We start from the raw sequence: 26,930 nt of genomic DNA on the forward strand, positions 1-26,930 counted from the left end.
AAAAAAAAAAAGGCCAAAAAAAAAAAATTTCCATCATAATCGAGACATTATCATCCCAAGCTGCTGCTCCAGCTTAAAAATCACTAATTCAGCACCCAATTTAACTTCCAAACACAATTTTCCTCCTTTCCAGCTCACTTATTCAAAACATCTACCACAATCTTTTTTTTTTTTTTAAGATTTTATTTATTTTTTTGACAGAAAGAGAGAGTAAGAGCAGGAACACAAGCAGGGGGAGTGGGAGAGGGAGAAGCAGGCTTCCCGCTGAGCAGGGAGCCTGATGCGGGGCTTGATCCCAGGACCCTGGGATCATGACCCAAGCCGAAGGCAGAGGCTTAACGACTGAGCCACCCAGGCGCCTGATCTACCACAATCTGTCTGTAATGTATCACCTACCCTCCCTCCCGGCCACTTAGATGCCGTGGTCTACCATTCAATCACTCCTGCCAAAAGCCTGAACACCTCACCCTCCAACATGCCCTTTTCCCCTCTCTGGGGAAACCAACCCTGGAGGGAGCCAGTGGCTTGTCTTCTCCAGGTCTGTGCTCAGGCAGCTGGGCTCATAGAGGGTGGACCCTAGAACACAGAGAGTCCATGAATAATTTAGGCTTTGAAAGCCCAGGGACCTTCAATATCACTCTGCAGCCTCCCATTCGTTCCTCTCTCTGACCAATTCCTTCTTCGAAAGGACGACTTCACACCTGGGATCCTCCCACCACTGCACCTGCTTTCCTCCTCCTCAGAGATCATGGAAGTGGTGAGAAAGGAGCTCCCAGTGTTCCTACACCTGAAGCTGTCTCCTACTTACACCCAGTGGTTATACCAGGAGAGGATCCTCCACCCTTCCATGTGGGCTCAGGATCCCATTCATATCTTGCCTCCTTCAGGGTCATTAGGTTATGGACTATCCCGTACCGCTCCTAAATTTTCAAAGTCCTGTCCACCGGGTCCTTTCCATTTCTGCTAGAATAGGCTAACTGTCCCCATCTTTCAAACAGGGCCCCCTGCAGCCCCCAGCACCCCCCCCACAACTTTTCACAACCATTCTCATTTCACATTGCCTTTCCCAGCTTCCTCACCTCCTGCTAAAGCCTCAGCACACTCATACTGCATAGAGCCAGGAAAAGGCTCTCCAAAGGGGTCTGAACAGAGAAAACGCAAACATCTGTTGGGGGGAGGGTGTGAAATCACTGCAAGCAGGAGGAACAGTAAGTGCAAAGGCATTGAGGCAGGAATATGGCATGGCGGGTTCAAAGAGCTGTGAGGAGGTCAATGTGGCGGGAAGAGGAAGAGAGCAGGACAGCAGTGAGAGCTGAGGTCACACAGGCACTGGGAAGGCAGCCCACAGTGGCCACCACAGCAAATGGTGGGATTTGGTGGTGCCAACAAGCAAAACAAGAAGCACTGGAGGGCTCTGAGGAAGGACGCCGTACTCTCTCATGTGTTTTTAACAGGCTCACTCTGGCTAATGTCTGGAAAATAGACTGTAATGGACACAAGAATAAAGCAAGGACACCATCTAAGAGTTCTTACAACAGTCCAGGTGAAAGATCATTAATGGCTGGGCAAAAAAAAAAAAAAAAAAATGACAAAATAGGAATACCTGGGCTCAAGGTGGGAGGTATCCTTGATAAAAGAAAAAAATACATAAACCATAAATGTATTGCCTCCTAATGTTCTCTGCAGAATCTACTCTGGTCTTCCATCCTCAAGCTTGTCACCTTGGGCTGCTCCCAGACAGCCAACAGGACAGGGCTTAGGTCTCTGTATTATACACTCTCGCTTCAGGTTAGTCTCACTATGTCAGCATTGACCTGAGATTTTAAGGTTCACGTGTATTTAAAATGACAATTCCACAAAAGCCCTCATCTCATGAAAAGGTATTGATTTTTATGGATGCAGGGACATAACTTCCTTTTCTAGTTTGCTATCCTAAGTTGTAGTCAAATGCCACAGAATCATCCCTTTATGAAAATAGCCTTAGCTTATATCCAATTAAAACACGTACCAAAGAAAATGATTCTCCAGACCTACTTTTCGAAGCAAATAGAAATAGGATTCTGTATGATTCCATTTATAAAATTCTAGAAAATGCAAACTAGTCTATATGACAGAAAGCAAATCAGCTGTTGCCTGGGAGCAGGAAGAGGGACAGGAGGGAGGGATTACAAAGGGTGTGGAGAAACTTTTAGAGGTGATGGATATGTTCATTATCTGAACTGTGGTGATGGTTTCACAGGTGTATACATATATCAAAATTGATCAAATTGTAATCTTTAAACATGTGCAGTTGATTGCATGCCACTTACATGAGTAGACTCTCAACCCTGATCAGATGGCAGACTAGGTACCTGACCCCTCTTCTAATAAAAGCAACACCTTGTATTCTACATTCTTACAATGTATCAGAGATGTGACAGGAAAACAAGGAATCAAACCAAAAATTAGATAATCGCAAGCGTGAGAGCTCAACTGAGCACTGAGCTTTCTTTTACTCTAAGGGCCTGCAAAACTTGGTCAGTCTGAGCTTTGATGTCAAGGCCCCACTCAAGGTAAAGTAAAACTGCCTTTCACCAAACTTGGCACAGGTGAGGAGAGACAAGAGGGAGAGAGGAAGGGAGGAGGGAGCCCTAAGTACTGATTAAGAAATATATTCATTAATTAAGAAATAACTCCAGTGTATGTATTTCCATAGGCTATGCCTGGTTGGCTCAGTCAGTCCATAGGCTATTCTTAAAAGTGTACAACTACTGGGGCACCTGGGTGGCTTATTTGATTAAGTGTCTGCCTTCAGGTCAGGTCATGATCTCAGGGCTGTGGGATGGAGCCCTGTGTCAGGCTCCATGCTCAGTGGGGGGTCTGCTTGTCCCTCTCCCTTTGCTCCTCCCCCTGCTAATGCTCTCTCTCCCTCAAGTAATTTTCTTTTATTTGAGAGAGAGAGAGAGTGAGCACAAGCAAGGGGGAGGAGGGAGAGGGAGAAGCAGACTCCCTGCTGATCAGGGAGCCCAATGAGGAACTCGGTCTCAGGACCCCAGGATCACAACTTAACTGACTTACCTGACTGAGCCACCCAGGCGCCCCTAAATAAATTTAAGGAGTGTATAACTATTAAGAGAAAAAAAGCAAGTTGTCCTAATTGGACATAAAAATGAATCAAAATAAGAATCTACATGTCTGTTTGCTCATACATACAAAAGTAACTTTGTTAATACAAGTAGGGATGTGATTAGACTGGGGAACGAGGCTTATAGGGAACAAAAATAGGAAAGCCACTTTCCCTATATACCTTTTTTTTTTTTTAAGATTTTATTTATTTATTTGACAGAGAGAGACAGACACAGAGAGAGCACAAGCAGGGGGAACAGCAGAGGGAGAGGGAGAAGCAGTCTCTCCACTGAGCAGGGAGCCCAATGCGGGGCTCAATCCCAGGACTCTAAAATCGTGACCTGAGCTGAAGGCAGACACTTCACGACTGAGCCACCCAGGCGCCCCCCCATATACTTTTCTTGACTTCCTAGTTTTCTAGCTTCATGAATGTGTTGTCTCTTCAATTATAAAATTACCTAAGAACAAATTCAACCAAAGATAGATGTACAAAAGTTTTATGAATAGAATGAACTAACTTAAATGAAAGTATTTCTAAAAATAGAAATATATGGAAGTGCCATTTTTATGCACTGGAAGACAAAATACCATCAACATATCAATACTTTCCTGACACATGGGTTCAGTACAATTCCAAATATGCAGAAGACTCAAAATTACCAAGGTAACAGTACTTCCCAAATTGATCTGCATAGTCAATGCAATTTCTTTAAATGATCTGCAGAACTGGACAAGCTGATTCCAACGTGCAAAGGGCCAAGAATAGCCAAAACATTTATGAAAAAAAAAAAGGAGGAGGAGGACAGATTTGTTGTACCAGCTACCACTAATTATGCAGCTAAATGATTTTAAATAATGATGTTTTATAATAATTATGGTAGAAAGTCAGTTTAATTTAGATACTAAGGATACTCAGGTTATACAACATTTGAGCAAGATCTAGGACACAAAACATCATAAATACAGTGAGAGAACTTCTTAATCAACTACAACTTACCAGTACTTCTTTAAAACTCAGTATCACCAATGTTTATAGCAGCAATGTCCACAACAGCCAAACTATGGAAAGAGCCCAGACATCCACTGACAGATGAATGGATAAAGAACATGTGGTGTACATATACAATGGAATATTACTCAGCCATCAGATAGGATGAATACCTACCACTTACATCAACATGGATGGAACTGGAGGGTATTAAGCAAGAAGTCAGTCAGAGAAAGATAAAAACCATATGTTTTCACTAGTACACGGAATTTAAGAAACAAAACAGATAAACGTAAAGGAAGGGAAGGAAAAATAAGATGAAAATTGAGAGGGAGGCAAACCATAAGAGATGCTGAACCCTAGGAAACAAACAGGGTTGCTGGAGGGGAGGTGGGTGGAGGGATGGGGATAATTGGTGATGGGCATTGAGGAGGGCACCTGATGTAATACGCAACTGATGAATCACTAAATTCTACCTCTGAAACTAATAAAAAAAAAACCCCTCAGTATCAAATGAATAACTCATAATTTATCATTATCAATTCAATAATATTCAGAAAAAACACAAAAGAAATACTAATTTTTTGTTGAATTCAATAGCACTTCAACATTGTAACTTAAGAAATAAAAAGTCAAATTCTGTAGTCACAAACTCTCATGGCCATGTTAAGAGTTCTATTTGCACAAAGTAGTGTTTTTAACTGAAAGAAAGCTTTTATACACAAAGAACCAATGGCCTCCTCTTGAAGGAGTCAAAGATGGTAGCAATCTAGAAAGTAGTTTGGGGGACTTTTGGTCAATTGGTTTTTAAATATGGCTTGAGAATTTCCTATACTTCCTAGGAGGCAATGAGAGAGAGAGGGAACATGACAGACAGACAAGGATAGGGACAGACATAAAGACACTGATAAACTTAATATTTCAGAGGTAAAATTTCCCCAAGGTTCCTTAGGTATGCTCTAAGAGGCAAAGTCAAAACAACTTTTATAGGATATTAACACTTGTCAGCCAGGATTTGTCAGAACAGGTCAAAGAGCAATAGAGTTAATCAGATGGTCTCACCTGGGTGGCTACAAGGTAGATCAGCTCCCCAAGGGTTGGTAAGAGGCACTGTTTTAATTTACTGTTTCTGAAGTTTTCCCTAATTAATTCAGTTAAGATAGTAATTGCCTGAAAAGGAAAAAAAGGTATATTAGTTCATATATATCTCTCAGTTCTTTCGCCTATATATAAAAGAAAAGACACTCTATAAAATTCACCCTCCATTTTTAAAGACTAATTTCCAAATTATTTTCAAAATATGGGTCTTAATCCTGAAAAAAAAAAAATGGTAACTGTCCCAGATGAAGGTAAAAATATATCCAGTGAAAGAAATGCACATACATATATCACTTGTCAGTTACCACACACTTTCACTGTATTGCTGATCTGATGAGGCAAGTGCTGCTCCATCTCTAAAGACAGGAAATGAAGGATGAAAGACAAACAGCAGGTCTCTGTCCAGTTCACTCAGACAGCCAGGATCCGAGCACAGATTTCACCATGCCAGAGCCTACTATCCTCCAGCACACCCCAGTTTGAAAATTTCTTACACTACATGAAACTTTTAAATGATTCCTCTAAAATTTTGAGAGTAGGAAATATACCGAAGTTTCAATATAATCCACTTTGAAATTCATCAGGATAGTTTATCAGATCCAGTTAATTTCCTGGGAGTCATGCTAAGAAAATCACATACATACACTCATCACCAGAATTCATACACCAGAACGCAAGTTAATCAAATCACAGTGTGACCATAAAGTAGAATAAAATGGGTTCAGAATGATACATATAGAATGGCCCCATTCTGAGATGGAAAAAATGTATATAAAGTAGTGTGGTAGCACTGCTCTAAAACAGTGTGATTCCAAAATGTTCAGTAACTCATACAAAAGTAAAAAGAAAATGAAAAACAGAAGAAACAAACTGCTCTAAAACAGATAAAACGGTTTCTTACTGTCAACAAAGATTTAAGTACAGAAACTGAGAATAACAGGGCGCCTGGATGGCTCAGTTGGTTAAGTGTCTGCCTTCAGCTCAGGTCATGATCTCGGGGTCCTGGGATTGAGTCTTGCATCGGGCTCTTAACTCAGCGAGGAGCCTGCTTCCCCCTCTCCCTGTGACTCCCCCCTGCTTGAGCTCCTTGTCAAATAATATAAATAAAATCTTGAAAAAGGAAGGAAGGAAGGAAGGAACTAAGGAAGAAAGAAAAGAAAACTGAGAGTAAACATTTAAAAACTTCCAGAGCCATTTGACACTGTCACAACATCCAAGCATGTGATCATGGGCCTCCCTCTGTAAACAAGAGTAGACGGGTTGGACCTGCATGTGGGGTTGCTGCACAACAGCCATGCACTAGAGGAACACTTGTTGATGTGGTATCTTTTTTAAACAGCTTTATTAAGTTATAACTGACACAGAATAAACTGCATATATTTAAAGTGTACCATTGGGTACGTTTGACATACATATGCATCTTTGAAATCATCATCACAGTCAAGATAACAACACCTCCACATGTTACTTCAAGTTCCCTTGGTAATCTCTCCATCTCGCTCCCTTTCATTCTTTCCCCAGACAGCCATTGATTTACTTTGTCATTAATTCACATTTTATGTAAATGGGATCATGCCCTATGTATTCTTTTTGGTCTGCTCTGTTCACTTAGCATAATGCATTTGAGAGTCACCCATGTTGCAGCATATATCAATAGTTTGTTCTTTTTATTGCTGAGTCGTATTCCCCTGAATGGATATACCAAAATGTGTAACCCCCACCACTCACTGCCTCACACACAATGAGTGTGAAGGAAAGGGAAACATATAAATCACATTAGCCCTTGCAGCACGTCACTTCTCCTACAGTCTTCCTTTTCCTTGACCTTTACTGATCATCCACTAGCATTACATGAACCATCTGAAATTAACAGCATTCAGACTTTTTTTTTTTTGTAACCTACAAACACAGAAATTTGTCACCAGCACTCCTACTCCAAAAGAACAGCTAAAGGAAGTATTCCAAAGAGAAACTAAATGATAAAGAACCTCAGAATTAACAGGAAGGAAACAAGAACATGAGAAGAATATAGGTAAATATAACAGGTTTTCCTTCTCCTTTTAGGTTTCCTAAACTATGTTTGATGGTTGAAACAAATATTATAATAATGTCTGATTTGATTCTAAATTAATTTAGAAGACATTTAAGACAATTATATAAAAATGAGGGAAATTAAAAGGTTGAAAAGGAAGGTAAGTTTTCTATACTTCACTTGAACTAATAAAATGATAGGTTATGTAAAATTATACACATACGTATGTTATGTATATATATAACAGTAAAAATCTATACAAATACACTCTAAAATACTATAAAAAGTCAAAATGTTCAGTAACTCATACAAAAGTGAAAAGAAAATGAACAACAGCAAGAAGAAACAAAATGGTAGACTTAATAGCAAATATATGATTATATTAAATGTAATGGTCTAAATACAACAATTAAAAGACAGAGTTCATTTAAAAATATGACCCAACTTTATGCTATCTACAAGAAACTCAAAGATAGTGATATAGGCAGATTGAAAGTAATATATAACATATATACATGTATGTACATACATATACATGTATATATATGTGTAGGTATGTATACACACATGAATGTATATACATTTACATGTATATATGCGTATATATACATGCATTCATGTATGTGTGTGTATATATATATGGCATTAAAGCAAAACAGGAATGTATATGTTAATATCACATAACATAGATTTCAGAGCAAAGAAAATTACATAATAATAAAAGGGTCAATCCACCAATAAAATATACCAATCATAAATGTGCATGTATCATTAACAAAACAGCTGTAAAATATGTGAACCAAAAACTGACAAAGTTATAAAAAGAAACAAACCCTCAATTATAGTTGCAGACTTCAACACCCTTCTCTCAATAATTGATAAAACAAGTAGGCAGAAAATGAGCAGACATCAAAAGGACCTAACTCTACACACACAAATTTGGCAACTTAGACGAAATGGACCAACCCCTTAGAAAACACAAACTATCACAACCCACCCAATACGAAATAGAAAATTATTTGCAGATGACATGATTGTCTTCACAGAAAATACCAAAGAATCTACAGAAACAAACTACTATAACTTATAAGTGAGTCTGGCAAGGTGACAGGATAAAATATCAGCATTCAAAAACTAACTGTATTTCTTCATATAAGTAATGAACACATGGAAACTTAAATTAAAAATGCCATTTACAATCACTGCAAATATTAAATACATATAAGTCTAACAAAACATGTATAGGATCTATATGCTTAAACTACACAATATTGTTTAAAAGAAATCAAAGAAGATCTTAATAAATGGAGAGATGACTGTGTGTGTATTGTATTTTCTGTAATTATGACCTTTCTGACTGGGGAGAGACTGACCCTCCCAAGGCTAGCCAATTCTTAGAGACAGCAAAGGCTCAGATTAACTATGTCTTTGATAGGCAAACTTGCCAATCCGGACCCTGACACTCCTCTATCTGGCCCATACACCCCAGGAGGCACTATTCTTCTGCCTTCATCATCCCAGGGCCAGTTACCACCCAATTAGAGACTATCCCTATAGCCCAAACACTGCTGAAGTTACTCAAACAACCCAATCCTAAACTGTTCACCCCTCCTTTGCCTTTCCTGTGGAAACCCCAATAAAGGCCATGGCTTTAAGCATTCCCCTTGCTGCCATCTTCTGCCTCCTAATCACTGTAGTATTTCTCCATGTGGCCCTGTGTGGCATGCCACGCCTGTCCCTAGGACCTGTGAATATAATAAACTTTATTTTCCTGAGCCTCTCCTGTCTCTTTTGGTGGCCAGTCCTGACTGACCATCTTATAAACAAATACAAAACAAGAGATATACTATGTGCATAGATAGAAAAACATAGTAAAGATGTCAATTTTCCCCAATCTGATAGCCCAGTTTAATGCAATTCCTACCAAAATCCCAGCAAAAATTTTTGTATCAACAAGATTATTCTAAAATTTATGTGGAGAGCACCTGGGTGGCTCAGTCAGTTGGGCATCTGCTTTCTGCTCAGGTCATGATCCCAGGGTCCTGGGATCGAGTCCTGTCAGGCACCCTGCTCAGCAGGGAGTCTGCTTCTCCCTCAACCCCTCCCCCCAGCTTGTGATCTCTCTCTCACATACACTATCTCTCTCTCTCTCTCAAATAAATAAAATCTTTAAAAAAAAATAAAATTTATGTGGAAAGGCAAAAGAATTAGAATAGCCGAAACAGTTCTGAAAAGAAAAGGGGGGTTGAAATTATTTTACCTGATTTCAACACTTATTACACAGATAATGTAATCAAAACCATGTGGCACTGCCAAAGAGATGGACATATCGATCAACAGAATGTGCATGCATCATTTCTATGCAAAGAATCCAAAAATAGCTCTACAGAAGTATGGCCTAGTGATTTCTCACAAAGGTGCAAAGGCAATCCAATGGAGGAAAGTCAGCCTTTTCAACAAATGATGCTGGAGCAACTGGCTATCCAAAGGACAGAGGAAAAAAGTAAGCCTCTACCCAAGTCTAACACTTTCTACAAAATACTAACTTAAAATGGACCACGGACTTAAATGTTTAATATGAAAAATGAAACTATAAAACTGGGGGGAGGGGGATGGGATAAAGTCATCAGGATCTAGATAAAAAAGTAGACTTGACACCAAAAGCACAGAGACATTATATCAAAGAAGATGTGCAGTTGGCAAATAAGCACATGAAAACATGTTCAATGTGATTAGCAATTAGGGAAACACAAATTAAAACCATAATGAGATATCACCACACACTTATGAGAATGGCAAAAATACAAAATAGTGACACCACCAATTTCCACCGAGGATGGAAAGAAACTAGACCACTCATACATTGCTGGTAGGATACAAAATGGTACAGACACTCTGGAAAATAGTGTAGCAGTTTCTGGGGGGGGAAAAAAAACACTAAACATGTGATTACCCAGCAAACTACCCCTGAGCATATATCCCAGAGAAACTGTGATTTGGTGGTAAGTATACTCTTTACCTAACCCCAGATCTTAGGAACTTATCCCAGGGGCACCTGGGTGGCTCAGTCGTTGGGCGTCTGCCTTCGGCTCAGGTCATGATCCCGGGGTCCTGGGATCGAGCCCCGCATCTGGCTCCCTGCTCGGTGGGAGGCCTGCTTCTCCCTCTCCCACTCCCCCTGCTTGTACTCCCTCTCTCGCTGTCTCTCTCTCTGTCAAATAAATGGATAAAATCTTAAAAAAAAAAAAAAAGGAACTTATCCCAGAGAAATGAAGACTTTCATTCACACAAAAACCTGCACATCAATGTTTATAGCAGCCTTATAAATGGCTAAATAAACTATGGTACAACTGATAACATGGAATACCATTCATCAATAAAAAGGAACTACTGACACATGCAACAACCTGGATGAATCTCCAAAGAATTACGCTAAATATTAAAAGTCAGTCCCAACAGGTTACATACCATATGATTGAATTTATGCAACATTCTTGAAATTACACAAGTATAGAAATGAAGAGTAAATTAGTGGTTGCCAGTGGTTGGGGTGGGGGTGGGACATGTGCTAGAGCAAACGCATGTGGTTATAAAACAGCAATATGAGGGATCCCTAGGGATGAAACTGTTCTGTTTCTTTTTTTTTTTTTTAGAAGAGTAATTTCTTTTTTTTTTTTTTTTTTTAAGATTTTATTTATTTATTTGACAGAGAGAGACAGTGAGAGCAGGAACACAAGCAGGGGGAATGAGAGAGGGAGAAGCAGGCTTCCCGCTGAGCAGGGAGCCCAATGCGGACTCGATCCCAGGACCCTGGGACCATGACCTGAGCCGAAGGCAGATGCTTAATGACTGAGCCACCCAGGCGCCCCTAAACTGTTCTGTTCCTTAACTGTTTTAATGCCAATATCCTGGTTGTAACATTGTACCATAATTGTCCAGGATGTTACCATTGTGAAAAACTGGATGGAGCATAAGCATACATACATATCTTCTCTGTATTATTTTTTACAACTGCATATGATCTACAATTATCTCAAAATAAAAGGTTAAATTCGTTTAAAAAGTCAACCTCATACTAAATTTGAAACCTAGATCCCACTTTCTGCTTCATAAAGTTAGTGTCAGGGATTTATAACATTTCTCCATTTTATAATCCACCGCCATTTTGTATCAGTGAGCATTGCTTGAAATTAAAAACATTTCAATGCTGCAGATCCTTAAAGAGATAAAACTGTCTGGACTGCCTGCAGCGTAAAAGAAATTGCTTTGGAGCTTAGTGTCTTATAAATAGACACACATCATAGAATCTATACTGGTAATGGCACAGCAACCTGACATGTCACCTGCAAAAGTTAACTCTGGATAGCACTAAACAGTCCACAACTGATAATGTTTGTCTGCAATGTTATTTGTACAGATTTTCCACTTGCTATTTTTAAATTTTTAAAGGAATTTTAATATTAAAAAGGGAAAGTGTAAGATTAATAAACTAACATACCGCATAAATGACATATACCAAGGAGAAAAATAAGTTTTAGTTGACCTTGGTACAATAACATTCGAAAATGCTGAAACTAAACAGAACGAAAAGGTTAAAAATACATTTGCTTAGTTCTTCAAACTCAAAAAATCAAGTAATGGGTGGATATTGTTCTAATGCTTATTCTTCTATATTCTGTAAAAATGCACCTGGCCTCCTAACACTGAAACTAAGAGCCAAAAATACGAGGCATCTGAGTGGCTCAGTGGGTTAAGCGTCCAACTCTTGATTTCAGTTCGGGTCATGATCTCATGGGATCAGGCCCCGCATTGGGCTCCACACTGGGCATAGAGCCTGCTTAAGATTCTCTCTCTCTCTCTCCCTCTGCCCCTCCCCCCACCACACACACATGTTATCTCTATAAAAAAAATTTAAGATTTTATTTATTTATTTGCCAGAGACAGAGCAGAAATAGGCAGAGCGGCAGAGGGAGAGGGAGAAGCAGGCTCCCCACTGAGCAGAGAGCCCGACGTGGGGCTTGATCCCAGGACCCTGGGATCATGACCTGAGCTGAAGGCAGACGCTTAATCGACTGAGCCACCCAGGCACCCCAAAAATTTTTTAAAGAAATATAAAAACAGGATATTCAAGTATTACACTACTATTGTGTTCATTTTTTGAAAAACCAAAGTAAAGAAAAACGAGCGGATGGGAGGGGTCTTATTTCTAGCATCATTATTAATGGAGACTATCCTTCTGCAACCACAGGCATGATTACTAAGAATAATAATTTAAGATTGCACTATTTCCTAAACTACTTTGAAATCCAAACCCATTTTATACCAACTTTGACAAGGTGTAACAAGAGCTCTTTCAGCTTTATCTGAAGTCATCAGATTGAATTAAATAGTAAAATGTGCATCAGTCTTACATACCCTGGACTGAGTCTCTTCGGTCAAAGGCAGAAAGACAGGAAGATGAATTAAGAATACCAAGGCTTAGAAGTTCTGTGGTTATAAAGCTAATACTGACACTTGTACAGATATAATTTACTTGCTCTTGACCCTCAAAATAGTTCTTAAATGTTTGTGTTCAAGGTTATACAATTAAAAGCTACAAAAAGAAACTGAATTCAACCCCAGATCCAGAAAATATCTGGCATTTCCTATTTGGTCAGTGTTTTTAGGCCAAAGGGACCTCTTTCTAAACCCTACTAACCTGAACCTTGTTCAGCATTCTCCCCTAACCTCTGAAGAGGTATTCCGCAATCTCAAGTGAACAGAGAATTCCAACTGATACCACTCTGCCCAGGCTTTTTCTTTCTTAGAACCCCACCTTCAATGTCCCCAACATAGCTAGGGCACATAAAATAAGAACATGATAAGCCTCACAGTCCTTTCTTACATTTTATTCGTATTAAATCTTAGATTCCCTTGGATCTTGCATTTCTGATTAAGTTTTGCCAAGTAAAATCACACACCTGTAGACTTGAAACTTCAAACCCTTCATTCTCACAAGTGCTGGTTAAAAAAGTGAAACAGAGTGAGAACGAAGTCTTGACACACAAAGGCAGGCCAATGATGCAGAACAAAGATGGAAAACCTGTTTGAAGAGAATATAATTCTGCTCTGTATTTAATAACTGAAAATGTTATTGCAACGAAGCACTGTTGTCTCCACGAAGCTCTCCTGGTGACAGCTTGACATCAAAGTTTTAACACTATCTTCTGTGGACATAACCTTTAATCTCTGATTCTCTACATATGGGTTGGGCAACTGCATTCAAATTGGCATCTAACTCCTAAAACCAGATAATGGGAAGATGTAGCAAGGACTACTAACTCGTCCCTTCCCTGCTGAGGCCTGAATATAAACAAACAACATAACTGGTGGATTACTTCTCTTAAAGATAATAAACTGTCAGGAAAAGCAAATAAAACACAACTAGATTTCTTACAGTTTTTTAGTCATACAAAGTTTTGAAGCACTAGGCACACAAACTTTATCAACTTCCCGGGTTGCTTGGGGGTTTTGTTTTTAAATTAGGTGTCAACAACTTCCATCTGCAAAAGAAATTTGTCATTTTTTGGTCACCAGTCATCCGATCCCCCTTCCTAATACCCCTGAACTTCCTTTTGGGGAAAAACCTTTCCTGTACTATGCTTAGTCTGAGGGATGACAAAACGGGCATTCTGCCCTCCAAATATGGAACCTGAAAGGGACCCTGGCTCCCTTCGGAAACATCTTTCTTCCCACAGTCTGGTACAGTCAAGGAAAGGCCACAATCTAAACTCAGCCTGTGGGGCCCTTGCTCAGAAATCTGAACCTTGAGTGGAGTGACACAGAGTAAAGAAAATGATGAACTTCATTCACTCATTCTGGCAGTGCCCCAACCAAGATTCCAAGAGGGTCCTGCTCCAGAGGCCTTCCAGAGCTGCCAGGTCCTGACTGCTCCAAACCTTTTGGAGCCTTTGACCTTGCTCATTCCCTCCTAATAAACACCCTTTATACTTAAGTTAGGCAGAGTCAATCTGGAAAAGTGATACACAGTACTACTGCTGAGCAGTTCCCCTTCTTTCCTGGACACACACAAAGATTTCCCACCCACTGCCTTGGAGTTGGATGGGGTGGTGTGACTAGTTCCAGACACTGGCTGAAAGTAGAAATAATGTAGGTATGCCCATGTGCAATTTTCCAGTCTCTCCTCCCCACCCCAGGAAACTCGAAAGCATTATGACAGATGGAGATGCCATATAGGATGGAAGCAGTCTGGAAGGCCAAGGTCAGCTGCCCTTAGAGCTACCTAGGCCTGCAAGAACAAAGGTGAGCCTGAGATGTTGATGATCTTCATTACCACAACATAAACTAGCCTATCATGAGACTGAACCCTCATTCAATTCAAGAAGACCACTCTAGTTATGCATAGAACTAAAGGAGTTTTCATACTTTAAAATAATCACTAATAAAACACTCAGTAAACTATTGCACATATATCTAAGGGTAAAAGATCATTTGTGTGGCAGCTAAGATCTGCCATCAACATTTACATCATGGATCTGACACCACGGTTGCAAAGCACCAACCACCAGAAAAGCACTGTATTAAAAGTATATGAAAAAAAAAAAAAGTATACGAATAGGGCAAATGGGTGGCTCAGTCAGTTAAGCATCTGCCTTCGGCCCTGGTCATGATCCTGGGGTCCTGGGATCAAGTCCCACATCAGGCTCCCTACCCAGCAGGGAGTCTTCTTCTGCCTCTGCCCCTCCCCCCTGCTTGTGCACATGCTCTTCAAATAAATAAAATCTAAAAACAAATAAATAAAAGCATATGAATAAATCTTGCTATTCAGATTAAGTTAAGAAATTAGATGTCAGACTGTAATAAATCTGTAGTTTGAAACCTGAGTAACCATTAAAATTCTTTTGTCCTTTCAGATGGATGGCAGACAACATATCCTAAATATTCCTTGCATTGAAAATAACAAAAAAGGGGCACCTGGGTGGCTCAGTCGTTAAGCGTCTCCCTTCGGCTCAGGTCATGATCCCGGGGTCCTGGGATGGAGCCCCGCATCAGGCTCCCTGCTCAGCGGGAAGCCTGCTTCTCCCTCCCCCACTCCCCCTGCTTATGTTCCCTCTCTCACTGTGTCTCTCTCTGTCAAATAAATAATAAAATCTTCTAAAAATAAAAAGAAAAAAAAAAAGAAAATAACAAAAAAAGTCAGGTAAAATATTTTTAAATATCTTTATTAAATGCACAGCTAAATTGGCAAGAAATTAAGGAGAACTGAAAGACCAAAAAAAGAGAAAAAAGAGGAAAACAGAGATATAAGTAAGCACTCAAGATACTTTCACCCTGGGGCACCTGGGTGACTCAGTCAGTTAAGCATCCAACTCTTGATTTTGGCTCAGGTCATGATCTCAGGGTTGTGGGATTGAGCCCCACATCGGGCTCCACACTCAGCGGGGAGTCTGCTTGAGATTCTCTCTCTCCCTCTCCCCCACTCCCTCGCACTCTTTCTCTCTCAAATAAATAAATAAATCTTTTTTTTAAAACATACTTTAACCTTGGTGGCATGTGCTAAATCTTGGTGACCTTGAAATAACCTTTTGAAATGGAATAAGAGACAAATCTTAGGCCCTGCCCATAGTGTGGCATCAAATATAGGAGACCATTTACATTCAGTTGAAACCCCAAGGATGTAGGAATAAAACGTGAACCAGCCTGCAAAAGAGGATGGTAAGGAATCTTGAGATCTTGGTACTGAATGAAGCAGTGGGGAAAAAAAAAAATCTTCCTTGAGCATTAAACCAGGTCTGAAAAGCACATCTGCAGGTCACATACGCATTGCCTCTCACCTGGCAGACCAGAGATTCAAGCACCTGGGAGACCAGAGATTCAAGCACCTGGGAGTTTGCTAGGCTGACCAGTGGCAACATGGCCTTAATGATGGTCTACAGTTAATGAGGTCAAAATGCTAGGATTTCCCCAGCAGATTGTAGAGCAGTGATTCTCAATTTTACTGTGCTTCATAATCACTGAAGAACCTGTAAAAACACAGTACTGGGCTCCACCCCGAGTTTCTCATTCAGTATGTCTGGGGTGGGGGCCTGAGAATTTGTATGTCTAACAAATCGCCCAGTCGTTCTTAAGCTCGAAGACACCAATGAAATCACTACTGTGGGACTCAATATTGCCTGCATATTGGAATCATTTGCAGAGCCTTAAAAACTATAGATATTGCATCCAGCCCCAGAGATTCTGGTTTAAGTGGTCTAGGGTATAGCCTGGACATCAGAATTACAGAGACCAAAGTCTGAAAGCTCAGAGAACTAGAAATGTTGGAGTGGTTCTACAAAATGCAACCTGCCCAAGCCACCCTAAACCACCCCTCCCAGGAGAGCCTGAAAAACATGCCTTAGTGAGACGGGCACCAGCACCTTTGAGAAGCTCTTGGCTATCCTTGACAGGCGAGGGGGGACAGTAGAAAGTACAGACAATGGAACTGGGTTCTCTGGTCACAATGTGAATAATGGGATCTAGCAATGGTAGAGGCCAATGAGCACTTAACTGTAGGCACAAGTGCTGCAATGAGTCACACGGCAATCTGGTGATCAGAGTATTCTGACCCACTGGAATCCAAGACAATGGTAAACTGGCCATCAAATCAGCCTACTAAGGTGATGATTGACACATAGTAAGAAAATGTCTAGGTCTACAGGGCAGAAACCTAAGAAAAGTCCCCATACCAAGGATTCACAGCCTTTCATCCAGATCCCACACCCAGGCCCATTCACAGATCCAGAGCTCCTCCACTAAGCTAAAGGTCCCTTCCAAAGAGACCCCTAAAAAATGGCCACAGTGAATGCTGTAGATCTTCCCCCACCACTTTTGTTCCCCAGAGAGTCCTCAGACATTTACCATGGGACTGAGCACTGGGGAAATACCCAGACCCTTTGAAGTTATTAGATACTGGCTCTGAACTTGGGCTGATCTCTGGAGGCCTCAGAAGCCACTATACTCCAGTAGTCAGATCAAGAAAGAGCTTATCAAGGCCAGGTGCCACATGGGATCTTACTAAACCCATCTCACATCTGTCCAGTGGGCCCATGGGCCTATCCCTGGTTATTTTCCTAGTCCTAGAACATACGAGAAAAGATACACTCAGTAACTAGTAGGATCCCCACAACAGATTCCCACCCAGTGGATTGAGGACTACTCAGAGGACAAAGAGACAAAATGGAAGCTCCTGGAACTACATTCAACACCTGCCCTGCCCACCCATCCGATGACAGTAAACCAAAAGCAAGCCATATCCACAGATCAATGATTAGGAACCAGTGCCACCAAAGACTTGAAAAGTGCAGGGATGGTAACTTCTATCATATCCCCATTTAACTTACCTGTTAGGCCAGTACAGAAGCCATATGGGTTATAGTTCCTGCAAATTTAATCAGCTGATGATGCCTATTGTAGCTGCAGTTTCAGATGCAGTATCTTTAGTGAAGCAAACGAACATAGTCCCTGGCACTTGTTCTGCTTTCTTTTCCATTCCAATCAGTAAGTAAAATCAGAAAGCAGTTTCCACTTACCAAACTGCCCCTATATCAAGTCTCCTGCTTTGTCATAATATAGTCCCGAGGGACTCCCTCATCTTGATAACCTGCAGGATAGCATATTGTTTCATTATACCGGAGACCATGCTAACTGGCCCTGGTAAGTAGCACCCTAATTTGGATGCCAGAGGGTAGGAGACAAGTCCTACAAAAGTTCATGGTCTATTACACTGGCGAAGTACCTAGAAATCCAGTGGTCTTGGAGCATTTGATAATATTCCTTCTAAAGTAAGAGAGAAGTTGCTGCATTACCCACCAAAATAAGGAGGTTCAATAATGGGTGAGTCTGTTCGGATTTCAGAGGCTCCAACCCATTTACTGATCATTGATAAGGCTGCCAGTTTTGAGAGGGGCCCAAGAAAAGGCTCTACAGCTTGTCCAAGCTAAAGTACAAGCTACTCTGTCAGTTGGGTCTCAAGACTCAGCAGACCTAATGCCATTGGAACTGACTGTGGCAGATAGGGATGCTATATAAAGCCTGTGGCAAGCCCTAGCAGCAGAACCATAGCATAGCACAGATCCCTAGGATTTTGGAATAAGGTCTTATCCTGCCCTCTGTCAATAACCACACTCCATTTGAAAAGCAGCTCCTGGCTTGTTCCTGGACCCTGGTTGAGACTGAATGCCTGACCTTGGAATAATAGGAGACCTGACCTACTCATCATGAACTGCATGTTACCATAACATTGGTTAAACACACTAGCATTTTATTTTTAAATTAAAATGGTAAGAACAGGCCCAAGCCAAGCAGATTCACTTGCTCCATGTGCAGGTGACTCAGACTCCTGTGGTTACCTGCTCAGCTGCCTCTCCCTTCCTTGACCCATTCTCATGACTTCCTAGGGACTTCTATATATTTCCTCTCTCTCAGGAGAAAAAAAGCATAAACCTGGTTCTCATATGGATCTGCATGATATGTCAAAATCAGCAGAAAGTGGATGGCCACTTCACTGCAATCCCACTCAACTTGGTGCACAAAGACAATGGTGAAAGAAAATCCACTGAGTAGGCAAAACTTTGGGTGGCACACCTATTAACAGAGAGAAATGGACTAAGGGATGGATCTATACCCACTCAGAGGCAGTAACTAACAGGGGTCAAAAACCTAGAAAGAACAAAATTATACCCCCCCACACAAAAAAAAAGGAAAATCAAAGTGGGGGGAGAGAGGTATAGATGGAAGCCTTCTAAATGGGAACAGAATGTAAATACATTCATAACCCACCCCCATAAATGCCCACCAGAGGGCATCAGTAGTCAGCTGGAGGGGCGCCTGGGTGGCTCAGTTGTTAAGTGTCTGCCTTCGGCTCAGGTCATGATCCCAGGGTCCTGGGATCAAGTCCCGCATTGGGCTCCCTGCTCAGTGGGAAGCCTGCTTCTCCCTCTCCCACTCCCCCTGCTTGTGTTCCCTCTCTCGCAGTCTCTCTCTGTCAAATAAATAAACAAAATGAAAAAAAAAAAAAGTAGCTGGAAAAGCAGAACCATCTATGGATGCCAATCAACATCCTTCACCAGTTACCCTGGTGCTTGCTCAATGAGCCCACGTACAAACTAAACAGCATGGAGGCCAGGCTGGAGGCTATGCCTGGGCCAACAACATGGACTTCTGCTCACCAGGGATGACTTGGCCACTGCCACTGTTGAGTTCCCAACATGCCATGAACAAAGGACAACACTGAGTCTTGATATAACTCCATTCTCTAGAGGACCCAGGTGGTCACCCAGTGGCTGGCTGATTATACTGGAACTCTCTGATCATGAAGGGGACAACATTTTGTCCTCAGAGGGACAGATGCCCATTCCAGGTATGAATTAACCATCCCTGCCCCTGCACTTGAGCCACCTCTACCATGCATGGTACTGCCCCTTTCAGTCGGCCTCCCAATGCAACTCCCAAATGTTCCAGGAATGGCATTCACCCCACCCCTCTTCTTCTCTTTGGACCAAGAGGTAAGAGCAACTCCACTATTACTAACCCCGGATAACTGCACTATCCCTTGTACTTAATAACCCCTTTGTAAATGAACCATCAACAAATTACCCCAATTTGAATGTACCATGTGTGAGGAACTATGAATGATATAATTCCCTCTGAAAGCATCACTTTCCAGTTTTTCCCATACTAGTTTCTGAAACCAATTAACATTAGAAATGATGGCATTTCCTTCCCCTCTCCCCAAGAGCTGGATTCGTCTTTTCCTTCTTGGAAAATCATACCAATATCATACACTTAGACTGACCAATGACTAAGCTGTCAGATTTCATTTTGAGTAATAGCCTTTGAAGCCTTCATAAACTATTGATTTTATACTTTTGAGTTAGTTTTAGTCAAATTAAAAAAAAAAAAAAAGGAACTGCTGGAATTGCCAGGGACAGTGGATTCATATGTCATCTTGGTATCAGAGAATTAGCCCCTGTATTCGGCTTGACTACTCATCCAGCAACAATGCTCACCAATGGCAACTGTGTGGCAGTGGCTATGGGAAGGTAATCAAAGTAAGACACCAGCAGTCCGCAGAGGCCTCAATCTAGAATCAACCTACGATGATGAAAAAGTCATGCTGTTCTAACGAGTGCTTTCTTACCAATATCAGGTACTGCAGAGCCAGGACTCTCTGGCAGCTATATTGGAAAGAGATGCATACCCTCTATTTCCACCCTTCTCCACCTCCCTCTGGCAACCACAAATTAAACCTAACAAAGAGGGAAGGAGAAGCCATTCCAGACAGAAAAAACAAAGCCAGATGTATATTCCAGGTACTGCCACACTGTCGTGGTAAACTCCTTCTTCTGTATCTAATGAAGGAGCTAGTAGGGTACAGATGATATATTTACTTATCTTTATTGAGGATTAAATGACATTTTTATTTGGGATCAACAGAACACAATTATGCCTGCTACATAAATGTTTTCTTAAGAAACCAAGTTACCATTGTCCATTAATACTGAATCTTTTAGGGACTTGAATAATGTAAAAGTTATGGCACAAAGAACATAACCTCAATACTGCGGTTGGAGCTTGCTATATATAACTACTATTATTTACTTGTTACTATGTTCTTAATAGTCATCCCGTCAACACTCCTCAAATAGTAGAAATACAAAGGAAGCTCATTTTAAATTGCAGTTTTCTGCCTCAGGGATCAGCTCTGATTAGTTTTGTTTTGTGCAATTCTCCCTATCACCAATTCTTTCCAGATTTCTTTCATCTAATAGAAAATTAAATGTGATGCTCTGCTAGGTTCCCAAGGATTACTAAATTATATCACATTCAAATATATAAGCCTCACAACTGCTACTCTAAAAATATTATAACAAAGGTATGTGCATAGCCCAGGTAAAACGAGCACAAAAATCAGAGCAGAAAACACAGAAGCTAAAAACTGTTCTACAAGATGTCAGGTAAGAAATTAAACGAATTCTACCATTATATGAAATTAGGAAACATGCCTTTCAAGAGTTCTTTAATGTGAGATGTTTAATTTGTATGCAAAAGTGATTCAAATATGGCAATTCCCTAAATGATATGTACTTCAGCATCATGGTTTAATACAACAAATCCAGAATGTTTCACTTTATTCTACACAAAGACCTGAATATTATTCAACTCTCACTTTATCGTTTTCAACAAATTTATCTCTGGCGCTGTCCAAAAAGTAACAGAAAAACAAGTTTAGCAGGGAGGGTACAAGGGCAGAGTCGCTGAAACTAACAATGTGGATGATTATAATTGATAACAGTCTCCGCTCAGGGCTACAAACAATCCAGAAATGGTTTCACAGTATCTGATGTAAACGATGGCATCTCTCAGCCCCTCAACACAAAAACTCCTGAGGAGAGCACATTGACACAGCAGTGGGTACAAAGCACTCTGTGGGGCTATTTAAAAACTACGAAAGGGGGGAAAATATAAATCCAACAAGGAAGAAGTCATTTTGTTGTTTGTTTTTTTAGGAAAGCATCTAGCACCATTTTTACAAATTGCCATCAACAAGAACTTGCTCAAATGCAAGTTTTAGAAAGAAAAGTATTACCAGAAACATAGCTAATTTTTTTTAATAGTTCTTCCCACTGGTCGCATTTGAGCAACTACTTTGTCTTGAGCTGAGACACATACACTGGCAGATACACAACACTGTTATTAACCAAGTCCTGATGATGGGCCAAATTTAAATAAAGAACAGCGAAATCATTTTCTGAGATTATCGTCGAAAATTTCTCTCTCTCTCTGCTTCCTGTTGCCCTGTCATGCAGCAAAGGTGATACTGAACCTAACTCAAAGTATATTTGGGGGTTTTTTGTTTTTTTGTTTTTTGGTTTTTTTTAAAGATTTTACTTATTTGAGAGAGCAAGAGAGAGCACACATGCACACACAGAGGGAGAGGGAGAAGCAGACTCCCTGCCGAGCAGAGAGCCAGATGCACGGCTCGATCCCAGGGTCCTGGGATCATGACCTGAGCCAAAGGCAGATGCTTAACCACCTGAGCCACCCAGGTGCCCTTCAAAGTATATTTGGAAGTGAGATGCAGCTGGTGTCCTCCTCACTCCTTCTAACATTCCCAAAACTTCTGTCGTGACAAAGGACCCGTGATTGAGTACATTATCATATTACACTAGCCTCCTGGGTGCCCTTGACTACTGACCCCCTGCTCACTCCTCTTCTCCACTGAGGACACTGGTTCCTTGCTCCTCACCTTCTTTCCCACCTGCATTCCTGTCTACACCTCAGCAAAGTGGACATCCACGTGGAAGACACACCCAGCACCCTGACCACACGGTTTCCTTGGGCTCACTGTTCAGTTCATTAGCCTGTTCCTCCACCCCAACTCAGCCACTCACCCACAGTCACCTCCTGGACCCTGACAGTACCTCCAGTACTTCTCAAATTCAAACACTCTTTAATCTCCACTCTCATCTTTTTAAGATCCTTTTTCAAAGCCCTTCCACAATTATTTTTTAAACTCAACAATACCATCCAAGCCAATGAGTGCACCACCTTCTTGCTTTACTTGCTTTCCTACCTGGACTGGGTCCTGGGGTGTAAGACTCAAAACCACAGGGCCTTGTGTGAAAGGGTTTGGAAGTGGCCACTCTCTCCCTCCAATGGACTCAACCACTCCCTGATTGAAACCTGTCCTAGACTTAAACAAAATTAACTTTTGGATAACACTATAAAGAGAATAAAATGACAAGCCACAGACTGGAAAAAAATACTGCAAACCACATATCTGATAAAGGACTTATATCCAGAATATATAAAGCACTCTCAGATACAGATATTTAGATATACAGACAGATCACTAAAGAGTGAGAATTGGTAAATGGATGGATGATAGGAAGACAGATAGCAAAGTTCAGTAATAAGAAAACAATCTTAACTTTGGAGATTATGATTTCCCGAAAAGGATTTGTTCTATGCCCATCCAGCCTCATCTCTTTCAACCACATGCTTCCCAACCGCAAAGTGACTTGGATCATCACTAGTTACACCTACATCCTGAGACCTCTACCATGCTATTATCATTCATGCTATGTTGCCTGTCTTGTACTTTCTCATAAAGCTAAGTAAATCAGGTTGAATGAAAATAAATGTAAATAAATATATATATTAATGTATATACTACTACATATGTATATACTACCATACATAGGGGGATTGAATTCACCAGAAGTCATCTAGCCCAGAGATATTTTGGAGGGAAGGTTTTTAATAATATATTAACAGACATGGGGCTCTCCAAATTGTTCTTCTTCAGTCAATTCCAGAAAGTTGGGTCATTCAGGCAACTTGTCCATTTCATTTAAACTGTCAAGTATGTAGGCCTAAAGTTAGTACCCCTTAATGGATGTTGAATTTATACTGCTATCTCCCTTTTAGTCCTGACAATGGTGACTTTGATTTTTTTTTTCTTTTGATCAATCTGGCTAGAAGTTCAATAATTTTAAGATACCAAAGTATGAACTATTGGTTTCACTGTTTTTTATCTATTGCTACTTTTCCAATTCATTGATTTTGCCTCTTATTTTTATACCTTTATTTTAATTGCATTGGATTTATTTTGCTCTCCTTTTTCTAGTTCCTTAAATTGGAACTTAAAACAGACTTACTTTCTAATATAGTGGTGTTCTGAAAGTATAGTGCCTGAACCAGCAGCATCAAAAATCACGTAATAATTGTATTAGAAATGCCAATTATTATGCCCTACTCCAGACCTACTGAATGAGAAGCTCTGGAGGTGATGTCCAACAATCTGCATTTGAACAAACCTCCCATGTAATTCTGATGCAGTCAGAGGAGTCTTCAGAACTCCTGTTCTAACAAATGGGCATTTCAAGCTATAGCTATTTCCCTCTTAGTCCCACTTTAGCACGTGACAAAAATTTTGCTGTATTAGGTGTTCATTATCATTTAGTTTAAAATATTTAAAGCCTCTTGAGCATTCTTCATTGGCACATGAGTTATTTAGAAGTATTTCAATTTCCAGGAGAGCCTGGGTGGCTCAGATGGTTAAGCGTCTGTCTTCGGCTCAGGTCATGATCCCAGGGTCCTGGGATCAAGCCCCGCATCGGGCTCCCTGCTCAGCGGGAAGGCTGCTTCTCCCTCTCCCACTCCCCCTGCTTGTGTTCCCTTTCTCTCTGTGTCTCTCTCTGTCAAATAAATAAATAAAAATCTTGGAAAAAAAAAAAAAAAAGAAGTATTTCAATTTCCAAACATTTGGGGGATTTCCCCTTGATATCTAAGTCTAATTTAATTCCACCGTAGTCAGATAATTTATTCTAAATTTTAATTAATGTCATTAATTCCATTTATTTTAATCCTTTAAAATGTTTTGTGGCTGAAAATGTCTTAGTGGATATTCAGTGTGCACTTAAAATGAATGTGTTTTACAGTTGCTGGAGTTAGTGTTCCATGAATGGCAACTAGTTTGGTTTCATTTGTATCATTCAAATCTTTTATGTCCCAACTTTGTCTCCTTGTCTAAAACATATCTAACAATTATAATGAATTTGTCTACTTCTACTCGTAGTTCTAGCAAATGTTCCTTCATCTATTTTAAAGTGCTATTCGTTGATATGTACAAATTAAGGATTGTTAATACTTTCCTAATGAGTTGAAACTTTTTTTTTTTTTTTTAAGATTTTATGTATTTATTTGAGAGAGCAAGAGTGAGAACAAGAGCATGGGAAGGAGCAGGAGCAGAGGGAGAGGGAAAGAATCTCAGACTCCATGCTGCGTGCAAAGCCCAACACGGGGCTCAATTCCATGACCCTGAGATCACAACCTGAGCCAAAACCAAGAGTCAGACGCTTAACCAACTGAGCCACCCTGGTGCCCCGAACTGAAACTCTCATTATAAAATACTCCTCTTCATCTCTGGCAATACTCCCTTAATGTCTACTTTGTTATTAATATATCCACACAAGCTTTCTTGTTATTAATGTATCCATGGTATATATTTTCCTATGTTTTTTAGCTTATCTTTAGTAGGCCTCATATAAACTGTACATAGCTAGGTTTCTCTCCTTGATCCAGTATGACAATCTCTCCCCTTTTGAATAGACTATTTAGTAATTACATTCAATGCCAGTGGCTTAATGTGTGAAGTTTAAGTCTATCATCTTGCTATTTGCTTTCTCTTCGTCCCATTGGATCTTTCTTCCTTCTTTCCTGACTTCTGAACTGAGCATTTAGTATTCTATTTAATCTCCTCTATTGTCTATTTAGGCATAGCTGTTTAATTTTTTACTAGATATTCTGCAGATTATAAGAGCATCTGTAAGTTATCACAATTCACTTTAAATCAACATTACACTATTTCATAAACAGTACAACACAAACAATATGTATATAAAAGACATAAAAAATAGAGACAGAAGATGGGGCTCCTGGGTGGCTCAGTCATTAAGCGTCTGCCTTCGGCTCAGGTCATGATCCCAGGGTCCTGGGATTGAGCCCTGCATCGGGCTTCCTGCTCAGCGGGAAGCCTCCTTCTCCCTCTCCTACTCCCCATGCTTGTGTTCCCTCTCTCGCTGTGTCTCTCTCTGTCAAATAAATAAATAAAATCTTTTAAAAAAAAAAATAGAGACAGAAGAAATATTTGATATTTCAACAAGAATCTTGTTGAACCTGGACCAAGATATACAAAGAGGACACTAGGCATATCATACCCAAACTGCTGAAAATCAAAACTAAAGAGAAAAATCTTGAAAGCAATTAGAGAAATACTATATATTTCATTCTGGGGGAACAATCACATGAGTGAATGCTGACTTCTTATCAAAATACATCAATGCCATAAGATGCTAGAACAATATTTTTAGAGTGTTGAAAGAAAAAAAAAGTTATCTCAGAATTCTGTATCTAAAAAAAGATTCTCAAAAACAAAGAAATAAAGAGAAAATGGGCAAATTCATTTCCAAACAGAGATTTTAACACAAAATGTTAAAGTAAATCTTTCAGGCTAAAGGGAAATGGGCCTAGATACAAAAACCTGGGTTTGTAAGAATAAAGAATACTATAGAGCGGGGCATCTGGGTGGCTAAGTCATTTAAGAGTCCAACTCTTGATTTTGGCTCAGGTCATGATCTCAGGGTCGTGAGATCGAAGCCCGAGTCGGGCTCCACACTAAGCGTGGAGACTGCTTAAGATTCTCTCTCTCCCTCTACCCCTACCACCCCCTCTAAAAAAAAAAAAAAAAAAAAAACTATAGAGGTAAATATGTTGGAAAATAAAGTACTTTTTTTTTTTTAAAGATTTTATTTATTCATTTATTTGAGAGAGTGAGAGAGAAAGAGCACATGAGAGGGGGGAGGGTCAGAGGGAGAAGCAGACTCCCCGCCGAGCAGGGAGCCCGATGCGGGACTCGATCCCGGGACTCCAGGATCATGACCTGAGCCGAAGGCAGTAGCTTAACCAACTGAGCCACCCAGGTGCCCCAATAAAGTACTTTTTCTTAATCATAAACTCACAGGGAGCTGCAGAAAGTAGTACAGAGAGATCCCATATTCTCTTCCTCCAGTTTCCCACAATGATTAATATCCTACACAATTATAGTACATTATCAAAAACCAAACATTCAGCATTGGTACAATATGTACGTATAGTTCTACTTCA

At 40.3% G+C, this 26,930-nt stretch overlaps 1 protein-coding gene across 3 annotated transcripts in view; it reads right to left on the reverse strand.

Annotated features, from left to right (window-relative positions):
* The window catches only part of LOC102744639 (serine/threonine-protein kinase ULK4), a 157,127-nt gene that overhangs the window by 68,336 nt on the left and 61,861 nt on the right, over window positions 1-26,930 (reverse strand). For all 3 annotated transcript variants that reach the window (XR_014146541.1, XR_014146538.1, XM_081824965.1), the window contains exon 18: window positions 5,156-5,263. Coding sequence is in view for 1 of the 3 variants with exons in the window: in XM_081824965.1 (XP_081681091.1) it covers window positions 5,156-5,263 (108 nt within the window). In the remaining 2 variants the exon portion in view is untranslated. The remainder of the gene's footprint in view (window positions 1-5,155; window positions 5,264-26,930) is intronic.

Source organism: Leptonychotes weddellii, chromosome 1 (assembly GCF_054177405.1).
Source record: "Leptonychotes weddellii isolate Sample4059 chromosome 1, ASM5417740v2, whole genome shotgun sequence".
Taxonomy (NCBI): Eukaryota; Metazoa; Chordata; class Mammalia; order Carnivora; family Phocidae; genus Leptonychotes; species Leptonychotes weddellii.